The sequence below is a fragment of the Entamoeba nuttalli genome (assembly GCF_000257125.1).
Source record: "Entamoeba nuttalli P19 unplaced genomic scaffold asmbl_10219, whole genome shotgun sequence".
NCBI classification, from domain to species: domain Eukaryota; phylum Evosea; order Mastigamoebida; family Endamoebidae; genus Entamoeba; species Entamoeba nuttalli.
In genome coordinates this window covers 1-12,598 of record NW_008580063.1, presented here as the reverse complement: position 1 = coordinate 12,598, position 12,598 = coordinate 1, and the positions used below count along the sequence as shown (strand labels likewise).

Sequence of the window (12,598 nt, the reverse complement as noted above, 5' to 3'; positions counted from 1 at the left end):
CTTCTATCATTTATATTTCTTGGTTGATGTAAATTTCTTCTTCTTTGGTTATTTTTTTTTGATTTTTTTTGAAGACTTTCGTATTGCATCTTTTTTTTAAAGAAAGTAACAATAATTTGTAAATATTATATTATTTTCTTTAAAGAAAGAAGAAGGAACTTTGAAAAGAGAAAGAATGACAGATAAGGAAAAAGACATAAAGAAAGCAAAAACAAAATTTCTACATGACAATGCGAAAATTAGTGATAGACTTAATTCCTTTGATACCCTTTGCCGATTATTAAGTACGAAAGAATTAGAACAATGGATAAGTCAGTACCAAGAAAATTTTAATAGATTTTGTGAAGAAGTAAATAGGATGTTAGAAGGAATGTTAAAAAGTTCTAAGATGATTGAAGATGCGGTTGTGAATAAAATTCTTGGTGTTATTAATTGGGGATTAATTTTAAATGAAAAAACGAAAATATCAGATAAGAAAAATTATCAACAATTTATTAAAGATTGTTTATGTATTGAAACAGAAAAAAGTATTAGAGAAGAGACTTTTAAAATCGTATTAAATTGGATTAAGTTAAAAGGATCAATTAATCAAGAGGAGGTTAAAATACTTATTGGATCATTAAATATTAGTAGCTTTATGGAAACTACAATAACTCTTAGTGCATCTAAACCATTAGCAATTGGAATATCATCAAGTTTTACTCCATTAAATAATGGACCTATATTACCAACCGGTCCAACATTAATGTATGAAACACAACATTTTATTATTTCTAATAATTCAATGACAAATAAAACCATAGAGTCATTAACTTTTATAAATTATGTAATGAAAGCAGTAATAAATGAAAAAGGAAAACGAGGAAAAGGACTAATATCATTATTTATAGCTTTAATGAAATTACTTTATTCAAATCAAAATACAGAATTCAAAGAATTTCAAACAGAAAATGAATTAAAAGGATATAGTGGAATGCAAAAAATTTCGGAAAAAATTCATTCAATTGTTATCAATTCATTAAAAGAAATTAATGAAGAAGAAGTAATTGAATTACTAAATGAAATACCAGGATTTATTGAGTTATTAAAAGTAATTTATTCTATTTCAATGAGAGAAAAAATAACAACAGTTAAAGATAGTATTGAGTGGTATTTTAAGGTGTTTATATGTCAAACAAAAATAGAGGGAATTATTAATTCAATTGAATATAATGATTTTAGAAAATTTATAATTGAAGGGATAAAAACGAGAATTGATATCATTCAAAATAATGAAGAAGAATTAATGCTTATAAATTGTATAAATAATATAGTATTAAACATTTATTCTTCAAATATAAATGCAATGATTCAAAAAACATTGGTTGATACAATTAAATTATTTACTATTGGTAAATTAGAACGTTTACAAAATTGTTCAATTGATAAAAAACAAAGTACAAGAAAAATGGTTCAAATTTTATTATATTGTTGGTTATGCTATAATAGTAAAAATGAAAAAGAATGGAAAATATTACAAAGTATGATTAAAGAATATTATAATATTCCTGGAGTAGTTGATGGTATTTCTGATATTATTGGACATATTTTATTCTTTCTTTTATTAGTTTATTATAAATTTGAACCTAATCAACTTGTTATTTCTGACCAAGCAATAATATCACCTGTAGTTGAAATTCCTACAAAACAACCAATAGATAAACATACATCAATACCAATACAATATGAATATCTTTATTCAAATCTGGAAGTACCAAAATCTATTCCATTTCTTTATAGTTTAACTAATAAATGGAACCAAATGGATTTTATTTATTTTTATCAATTAATGATTAAATTTTTCACTCAAATACATGTAAATGAACTTTCACTTAGTGTAATAAGAAATATTCATATTATTATAATTAGTTCGTTACTTATTTTAATTCAATATGAAAATATTTCTCAATATAATTCTTCATCAAATGAACTTAATTTAAAAATGATTTATACTGACTATTTATTGTCTTCTTTAAAGAGTAATGATTCTTTAATTATTAATTTAACTATTAGAGCATTTTATCAATTATATTCTAAAGGAAAAATTATTTCTAAGATTGGATATAATATTATTGATTATTCATTAGAGTCTTTAAACCAAACACAACTATTTAATGCTTTAGAAAATCTTACAGAAGTATTTTCTTCATTGAACCCATCAAGTTTTATATTAATTCCAACAATCCTTAAATCAATTCAAAAATTAGAAAAATTACCCAATGTTGCTATTCTTCCTGAATATGATAATACTTTTATTCCATATGATAAAAGAATAGAATATCCTTCATTAAATTGTGGGTTAAAAGTTATTACTTTATTACATTCTATTCAGTCTCTAAAGGATTTTGGTGAAACTGCTTTAGAAATAAAACAAAAAAAGGAAATTCAAACAGAAATTAATTTCTCTAAACCAGCACATAAAATTTATATTGAGTTAGTGAAATGTTATAAACATTTGATTAACATTTTATTATCAACGTTTTGTCATACATCAATAGTTTGGGGAATTACAAAATGTATTATAGAAATTGGTGAATATATTAAAATAAATTCTGATGAAAATGATGGAGAATTAACTACTTCTATGTTAGAAGAATTAATTGATCTTATTGTTGGTGATTTCCAAGACTTAGAAAGTAGTAAAGTTAAAAACATAGAAATGTGTATTAATTATTTGGCTAAAATGAATGAAAAATTACCTGATGAAACTATTGAATATATTATAGATACATTATGTAAATTAACATATACAACAAAGGAAAAAAGTCAACGAGGAAGTATTGTTAATGGAATAGGAAGTTTTTGGTTAAATTGTCGAAATCTTATTGAAAGAATTAGTGAAACCACTGTTAAAGAATGTTTTATTATATTCCAAAAGAGTAATAACAATAATGAAAAAAAGGTTAGTGATGGTAGTGATGATAAGATAGATGATGTTTTTGAAGGGAAGGTAATTATTGAGAATCTTATGCATTCAGTACGTGAATTTGAGAGTGGAGAAGATTATATTAAAGATGAAGAAAATGGAATTAATTTTGTAATGAATGACCGAATTTATTGTGTTTATTATAATGAAAATAAAGAAGAAGTAAATATCATTATTAGGGATCTTGTTGGAAAATGGGGATGGAGATTAAAAGAAATAAGTAATCAAAATGATATTAAAGAATGGAAAGAAATAGAAAAAGAAAAGAAAGAAAACAAAATTGAACTTATTTCACCTCGTCAATGCTTAATTAAAAGTAAAGAAGAAATTGTAAAAAATAAACTTGATGAGTTAGTTGAAGAAATAGAACAAGAAAATAAAGAGTTATTTGAAGTTGAAAACAAAGAAGGATTTAATAACAATACAATTATGAAAGAAATAGAAGATATGAAAGAAGAATTTGAAATAATGAAAAAGAATATCCTTTTAAATACTAAAGATGAAATTAAAAAGGAAAGAAGAAAAGAAATAATACAAAATCAAATAATTAAAAAAGATGATACAAAAAATAAAAGAATTACTGAAATTATTAAGACTATTATTTGGTTAACTAACTGTAAGCCAAATGAAAAAGTCCCATTAAAAATACTTAGTAATAAAGAAGAAACATATAAATTATGGAAAAATAAATTAGATCAAGCAAGACCCAAAGAAACACATAAATTAGGAATTGTTTATGTTGGTATTGGACAATTTAAAGAAGAAGAAGTTCTTGGAAATACTAAAGGTTCAGAAGGATATAATGAATTTATTAAACAATTAGGTGAAGAAATTAATCTTAAAGGATGGAACAAATATTGTGGAAAATTAGATACTAAATTTGAAAGTGATGGAGATAAAGCATTGTATTATTGTGATGAAAGAGTTGAAATTATTTATCATGAAGTAGTTAAAATACCAATTAAGAAGGGAGAATTAATTTATCAACAAAAGAAAAGACATGTAGGAAATGATCGAGTTCATATTATTTATTGTGAGTCTAAATATTATAACCCATTAACAATTACAAGTCAATTTAATAATGCTCATATTATAATTTATCCAATTAATAATATGTATAGAATTCAAGTTTATTATAAAGCAGGTGGAAGTTGGGGACCATTACAAAATGAAATGATTGTCTCTAATGACCAAATTGGAACACTTGTTAGAGAAACAGCAATTTATTTAGACAAAGCTTCATTAAGTAGATTTACTACAGATAAATTAATGAATCAATATATCTCTCGTCAATCCATTATTGAAAGAATTTCTAAATTAGCAGAACCCAATGAAATTGATTTATTACATCTTGTTAACAGAATTAAAGAAATATCATCATCACTTTAAATCTCATTCATTTCAACTTTTTAATTTCAATACTTTTTATATAACTAATATTTTAAATGTAAAATGAAATTAAATAAATAAATTATTTCTTTCCCCAATAATTTGGCATATATTTTCCATACTTTTCATAATACCATTTGAAATGTTCTCTAATTTCATCATCAGAAATTAAAAATTCATCATCTTTTTTCTCTTTTCTTCCATGACCTTTTTGAGGATCACCTTCTTCTTTTGTTTTAATCATTGTCTGTTTAATTTCTTCAGTTAAATCTAATCCAAATTGGTTATAAATTCTTTGAGAAACCTTAATTGGATCATTAATCATTTCTCTAAAACCAATATCACAAATTTGTTTGGCTCTTTCAGGCTTTTCTGCAACCCATTTTTCTCTCATTTCAAGTGAATTCTTTAAACAAAGAGTGTTCATTTTAATAATATTTTCTTGTAACCATTTATAATCAGTTTCTCCAATATCTCCTTGATACCTAGCACGTGCATTTAATAACAAATAAAATGCCGACTTAAATTCATCAACTGGTTCTCTATGGATCCAAACAATTCTTGGTTCAATTTCATCACTACACATTATATTGAAAAATGGAATTGGAGTCATAAAATGACATACACATTTCATTAAGAAGTATTGGTCTTCTTTTAATGGTTCTTCAATAGCAGACATTTTCATTTCATCTAAAATACCATGATATACAGAAGAAAAGTCTCTTTCAAAACAAGACTTTCGATATTGTTCCCATCTTGGCATAGCAGTTCCGAAAATATAAGTACATGCAAGAATTTCCATAAAGAATAATTCTTCTTCTGGAACTAACATATTATCCATATTATGGCATTTATTCATATCTTTACCATCATTAGTAATTTGTCCAATAATCATTTCAGCAATATTTAAACGAGCTTGTTTACTCATTGTATGACTTCCTGGACATAAATGTTCATATAAGAGTACTTTCTTTGAATGTGGATCACACCCAAGCATAGTGTGTGTAAATGTTGACCCACTTCTTGGAAGTGCAACTATATAAATTGGTTTCTTTATTTCAATTTTCTTTAATTCTTCTCCTTCAAGAAATCGTTCTAAACAAAACCTTCCATAACATGCAGTTTTAGCAACAGAACTTCTCATCATGACTTTAAATGAGTCTGACTCTGGATCAGTACATCCAGCAAACATTTCATATAATGATTCTTTAAAGAATGGAGCTTCAAGACAATCATTAATTAGCATAAACTTTGTTTTATATAGTTCAGCATGAGAAGGGTCTTGTTGACATAAAAATCCAATTGCCATTTGTTTGACTTTAGCAAAAATACCTTCAAACATTGGTTTTGGAATAAGTTCTCTATAATAAAGTGATTCTTTATTAATTTCATAATGATAAGGAACAGTATTAGGAAAAGACATGAATATTCAAATGATCTTTTCTTTCTTAGATTAAAGTTTAAATATCTGTCATTTTACCCTCGGTTTAGATCTTTCTTTATTTCCATTAAGGTTTTTTTATCATTTGGATAATCAACTCTCTATTTTTATTCTATCATTCCAAAAAAATATAACTCTCTTTATTAATTTTATAGCTTTTATTACTATTTTTTTCTTTCATTTGAAGAAAGTTCATTAATCCATTTTTCTATTTTCTATTATACATAATTCAAAGAATGAATAATTTTTAGAAATATCTATTTCTTCAGAATTTTCTTTATTTTTTATCAAAAAACACATTTATTACAAATAACATAAAACTATAAATAATATTGTGTTATTCATCACTTTCAACAATAAGTATAGATGGAGAATTATTAGAAACAAGCTCAATTCTATCATCTCTAAATCTATTCTTTTTCTTTCTAAAGATGAAGAAAATAACTCCTCCAATAGCTAAAGCAAAAATAATGAAGAATAAAAACTTTAAAATAAAAGTTGATAACAGTGGTAGTTCATCATGTTCTTGAATAAAGGGATTACAATTTACATAAGAATCACTTGACACTAATATTGAATAAATATATTGATATTATAATAAGAATGAAAGAATAATGAAAATAAAAAAAAACAAACGTTTATACATAATCCATTTACCAAAACATTCGATATACAATCTACCAGTTTTTGTAATTTCGTTTGTTGTATTGTCTATAAGATAAAGTTGAGGTAATTTTGTTTCTTGAGTAAATAATGTTTTAGGACTAAACAAAAGATATTGAGGATCACCATTCCATTCGGACATATTTACTATTAAACCTAGTTTACTTTCCCGTTCAAAAACAAAACTTCCTTCAGGACTTATTCTTATACAGCCAATAGTTCCTGCTCTACATTGGATATTACCAAATACTATAGTAGTTGTTAAAGTATCAATATAAGCATTGTAACCTAATTCAATATTACTACCTTTTTCTATTATAACACTTTTACTATTAGAAAAAGAGATGAAATGATTTATTTTCATTTTCATTCCAACAAGAGTAGTTCCTTTGAAGTAAAACTTATCATTTCCAACAACTGTTATAGTTTCTCTATTATTTAATGAACTGAACAAAATAGCTTCTTTCTCAAAAATAATTTTTCCTCCATCTACTGGAATAAGCATATCAAGAGTTATATTTGATGTAACGGTAATTGACTTACCTTTAAGACTGTTAATTGTTATCATTTGGTTTGATTTAATAATACATTCTGTTATACAATTTATACCACCAACTCTAGCATAAGTCAAATCAAGAACAACAGGCTGAGAGTCTTCAATAATCATTTCACAATCAGTACAAGGACAATACTCTTCTCTATACTTAACTTTTGTACTATTAAGAAGTAATTCTCTTTGTCCATTTGAAATCACATGACATTGTTTAAATGCAGTAATTATTGGAGTTCCATCTATTTTCACAGCAACTTTACTGTCTGCAACAAGTTGAAGTAAAGAAGAGTTTATTGATTTAATTTCTGTGTTTGATTCAATAACTTTGAATAAATTAGCTGTGCTTTTATAATAGGTTTTAACATTTAAACTATCAATAATTGTTGAATGAGTAATAAAGAATGTTTCCACTGGTTGATTAACTTCAATAGTAGTGTGATTTAATGTCACCATAAATGATTTAACTCTTCCACCATCTAATATAATTTTTGAATGACTTGAAGAAAACATAGTAACAACTATTGGCTCAGTTATTCTTAATTCACCGTTCAAAAGAAAGATGCTATGAAATGATAGTGAATTAATAATTGTTGCTCTAGACGAAGAAATAAATATGTTATTAATTACTTCAGAAATGATTAAATTTTGGTAAGGATGTAATATTGAAACAATACTTCTTGAAGGAATAATACCAGAAGAAGGGTTGTAAATACTTGATGGTGTTAAGAAAGTAGTATAGTCATATCCTTTATAAGAATCAATTTGAGGAGGATATGGAGAAATAATTGATAATGTTCCACTATTAGTAATTTGAGTAAAATGAATTTTATAAGGAGATAAGATTATGGCATATCCACTAATGTTTATTTCTCCAAAACTTGGAGAAATAAGAATTGCAGTAATTATATCTAATGAACATTGTTGACATCTAACATGTCCAATAAATGACTCAATGGTTAAATGTTGATTTGAATTAAAATGAAATTCAAATGCACTAAATGAATCAACAACCGTCACTGGAACTTCAGAGTAAATAATTAAAAAGGCAATTGACGGTAGGTGATGTAAAGTAACAGGTGAGGGTGATTGTAATGTAATAGTGTAATTAACTAATGGTTGTGGACAAGTAAAATCTTCACTTTGTATATACACATTAGGATTACTTAAGTCAATGTCTTGTAATGGTGATTTAATGATGCATTCATGAGTTAAATAACATGGAATAAGACAAAGAAAAAAAATTGAAATTAGTATCATTTGTTAGAAGAAATAATGATAAAGTTAGTTTAATATTCTTTTATTAACATAAACGATAAATTTATTATAAAAAAATTATAACTTAAATTCTAATTATTTCAATACAATAAATTCTCTTTATTTAGTATTAGAAAGATGTGTTAATGAAAGAAATTTAACTAACTATTTTATAACTTTAAATAATATTGTAACTAAAGAGTATTACAAAGATATTAGTTTAATCCATAAAAAAAAAGAATAATAACACATTAAAACCAACATAATTATGAATAGTCATTAAGTCTATACTTTCTTTGAATTAATAAAATTAAGGGAAGTATATATAAAAATTAAAGAAGTATTTAAGAACTACATACCATAAAGTTTTGATTTATAAATAAGAATCTTCTTATATTTTTTATCAATTTAATTCAAATAATACTTTTTCTTATTCATATCTTTCATGAATTAAAATTTTGTTAACGAGTGATTGGAGGAATATATTCTATAAGATAACACTAAAAGTCTAATTGTAATGAAGTAAATACATAGGAAATATTTTCAGTAGTTTTAAGAATGAATTTTCAATAAATCCATTCACAGAAAAAGTTGGTTCTGTGATTTAACAAAGATTCTAACTTTTTTAAATAGTTTTTTTATATATTAAGTAAATAAAAAGTATTTGTAAGAAGATACTTTTCAATTTGGTTTTTAAATGAAAATTAAATTAAATTAAATTACTTATCAAAAAATAACAAATGAATTATTTATATAACAAACATTCCAATAAGTCAGTTAAAATATAAAACTTCATTAAAAAAAAGACAAGCATTCATTTATTTTATAACTTGATAATGTATTAAAAATTTGACGATGCATTCATAGAAGTTATCATCACTAATACAAAAATAATAAAAAGTACTGGTGCTGTACACATGAGAGTCTCTACAAAAGAGAAAATAATCATAATAGTTCTTTTAGCTCTAACTCTATCACTTCTTGGTTTTCTAAAAATACACATCCAATTTATACATTGTAACACTGGAATAAATATACCTAAGACAAATAATATATTTGAATTCTCAAATTGACGTTTTTCTTTTTCATCATTTGATGAAGAAGATGAGGATGATGACTTCTTCTTTTTCGGTTCTTCTATAGGGACTTGGTACACTGGTTGAGCAGGAGGAGGGTACATTCCTGGTTGTTGAGGAGGAGGATACATTCCTGGTTGAGCAGGAGGGGGGTACATTTCTGGTTGCTGAGGAGGGGGATACATGCCTGATTGTTGAGGAGGAGGATACATTTGGCTATCAGGTATCATTGGAGGATTATAGGTAGATTGTTGTTGATAACTCATAATGTATTGAGAGAATAATAAAAATAAAAAAGATAAAAGAACTTAAATATGCTAATTTTATCTTTAAACTGCTCTTTCAAAAAAATCCCTCTTTGAAAGAAGAATTTTATTGAATAATAAAATTATTATAAAAATCATAATTTCTGTAAAATGCCTCTGTTAAAGAGACATTTGATTTTCTTCTTTTCCATAAGCAAAAATAAAATACAGATTTATAATTAACAAATTAAATAATTCAAATATTCATTAATCTAACTTTTTCATTTATGTTAAAAAAAGGGTTATTTTTTTATGAATTTTTCATTTTTTATGGGTATCTTTTTTCTAAAATTCTTTTTAAAAACTAACAAAGGAATTTACTCAGAACAAAAATCAATTTTAACGGTAATAAAAGAAAAGAAATAGTAAAAATTATATTCATGGATGGAATTTTGAAATACATTACTTTCAGTTTTGATAGGAAAAATTCAAAAAAAAATAAAGTACTTATTAATTCTCTTATATCAGTGTGTTATTTTAAATGAGGCAATGTAGTTTATTCACCTTAGTCTTAACCAAAACTTTATAAAAGTAAATACAATAAAAAATTAAATAAAAAATAAATTATTATATTCATCTTAATTCCTTAAAAATTATTTGATGAATTATTTATAAAATTAATGTTCTTGTTTTATTCAACTTTTGCATTGACTCTTTAGTTAAACCAACATGTTAAATGAACTGAGAAACAATTAGTATATTTCAATAACATGTGTTTGGTATTGTTATTGTTTATTCAATTATTGAAATTTGACGATTATTTAATGTCTTTCTCATTAATGAAACTCATTATTAAAAACAGTACAGTGTTATTTCAACAATAAAAATGGTTTTGAAGTGGTATTAAAGAGTAAGTGTAATTCATTAGTAAATAAAGAAGCTATGAAAGATGAAATTAAAAACAGGTAATGAGAATCATATAAGAAAAAATAAAGATAAAAAGAAAAACATCAACAGAAAATAAATGCTTGGTTATGAAATGAAGGTAAAATAATGCAATGTTGAAATAAACCTATTAATTTCTCAATTAAATTGATTTTATTTAACTGTTTTAATGTTCTATTTTTATATTAATGATATAATTTAATATGATAATTAATGTGTTTATAACACTTATGATGAATTACTTATACAAAGAAACGATTATTAATGAATATATATTCATTAAGAAAAATTATAAATTGATAAAGTATGTTTTTATTGGAGTAAAGTATATTTGTTTCTTGTTTTTAACAAAATTCATTTTCATTTGTTATTTATAATTGTTAAACCAATCTAGATATGCTTGAAAATACCTAAAAATATAAAAAGAAGAAAGACTGAAACAATGGTTGTGAAAGAGTGTGATATTAAGAACAAACAGTTAATTAATAAATTAAGAACAAAATATGAAATAGATAATAAAATATAACAAATCTTATTTTATAAAAGATAATTAAATAATTATTTAATAATGTTTATTTAAAAGAAATAAATCATATAAAAGAAAATTAAGAAGAAGCATAAATATATATTAGAATAAAGAAAAATAAAAGAAATTATAAAAAGAGATAAAGAAATAATATATGTTATTCTGTTTTGATATAGACTATGATTTCATATACACTAGTAAAAACGTTATGATAATATTATAAAGAATTATGAAATTATTAATTGAGAAATAAAATAATGTGATTATTGAAAAAAAACTAAATAACAAAACTATTATATGACTCTATGACAACTTAATTGTTATTATTCCTTAAAGTTTACAAGAAAAGTTCGAATAAAAAGAAAATAAAAATTCTAAGACTAATAATCTCTTCTGTATAATTATTGAAACAAACACTAAACTTCAATTATTGTATAACCTTTATTCATTTTAAAATGTAATTTCAACAATTGAAAGAACAAAATAGAAATAACTGATAATGTTGATAAATTGATGGTTTGACTATGTGAAAATTATGATTACAATTATCACTTACATATTCAACATAACTATATTAATTCAACACTCACAAATATCATTATGAATAATTTTATATCTTCATATGAGAAAACTCTTATTTTAACTTCAGAAACAAAGTATTTTACGGGGATACTCATTTTAATAAAAAGAAATATTATAAATTTTATCTGAATTAAAAAAATAATTACATTATTATTGGTATTGTATGTATTGATAAATTGTATCTGATATTATTTATGTTCACATGGAACAAAGCATACATTATTTGTATCACGTTAATTATGTTATTTTAAATTGATTTAATACCATTTATCATTTTTATTAAGTTGTTATTTTTATTTAATTTGATATTATAATATTATGTTTATTATTTATCATTATTTTATTCTCATTCTCATTCTTTGTATTTGTTATATTCATTATATTTGTTATTTCATATTTATATTTGTTATTTCATATTTTATTGTGAATTTAATTTATTTATTTATGAAATTCATTTTATAATGAATATTTTCATTTAATGTTCGTCTTTGATGTTATTTTTTCATTTTGATTTATAATATTTGAAAATGTTGTGTATTTATTTAATAAGAATTGAAATTTATTTGTATTTTTATATTTCATTTTTATTCTTGTTATTATATTATTTTCTATTATTTGTAGAATTTATGATTGTACATTTCTTAGAATATGATGATTGATTCTTCTTTCATTTCTATATATTTAAATGAAGAATACAATTAACAAATAAATAAGAATGTTGATTCATTTTATTTCATTTATATGAATATTTAAATCATTTATATTTTGATTTGTTGTTTTGATTCAATTAATACATTACTTTATTCTTTATTACTTTACTTATTAAATAATTTTATTATTCATTTTTAATGTTATAATATTTCTCTTCTTTTTAAATTATCATTCATCACTTTTTCATAAACAAAAAATAAATAAGAATGACAAATATCCATACATCAATCAATTAAAATTAAATAAAT

The 12,598-nt window shown here is 23.3% G+C and overlaps 4 protein-coding genes across 4 annotated transcripts; 1 reads left to right on the top strand and 3 right to left on the bottom strand.

Moving 5' to 3' along the window:
• Positions 1 to 175: 175 nt before the first annotated feature.
• Positions 176 to 4,354, top strand: ENU1_214160 (Rap/Ran GTPase-activating protein, putative; the record flags this gene model as incomplete). Its single annotated transcript, XM_008862506.1, has 1 exon — positions 176 to 4,354. The coding sequence occupies one exon, from the start codon at positions 176 to 178 to the stop codon at positions 4,352 to 4,354; it is 4,179 nt and encodes a 1,392-aa protein (XP_008860728.1).
• Positions 4,355 to 4,436: 82 nt separating this feature from the next.
• On the bottom strand, positions 4,437 to 5,777 carry ENU1_214150 (sulfotransferase, putative; the record flags this gene model as incomplete). Its single annotated transcript, XM_008862505.1, has 1 exon — positions 4,437 to 5,777. The coding sequence occupies one exon, from the start codon at positions 5,775 to 5,777 to the stop codon at positions 4,437 to 4,439; it is 1,341 nt and encodes a 446-aa protein (XP_008860727.1).
• Positions 5,778 to 6,387: 610 nt separating this feature from the next.
• On the bottom strand, positions 6,388 to 8,268 carry ENU1_214140 (hypothetical protein; the record flags this gene model as incomplete). The annotated part of the gene is made up of 1 exon (XM_008862504.1): positions 6,388 to 8,268. The coding sequence occupies one exon, from the start codon at positions 8,266 to 8,268 to the stop codon at positions 6,388 to 6,390; it is 1,881 nt and encodes a 626-aa protein (XP_008860726.1).
• An 838-nt stretch (positions 8,269 to 9,106) lies between these two features.
• On the bottom strand, positions 9,107 to 9,607 carry ENU1_214130 (hypothetical protein; the record flags this gene model as incomplete). Its single annotated transcript, XM_008862503.1, has 1 exon — positions 9,107 to 9,607. One exon carries the CDS (start codon positions 9,605 to 9,607, stop codon positions 9,107 to 9,109), a length of 501 nt encoding a protein of 166 aa, XP_008860725.1.
• Positions 9,608 to 12,598: the final 2,991 nt, after the last annotated feature.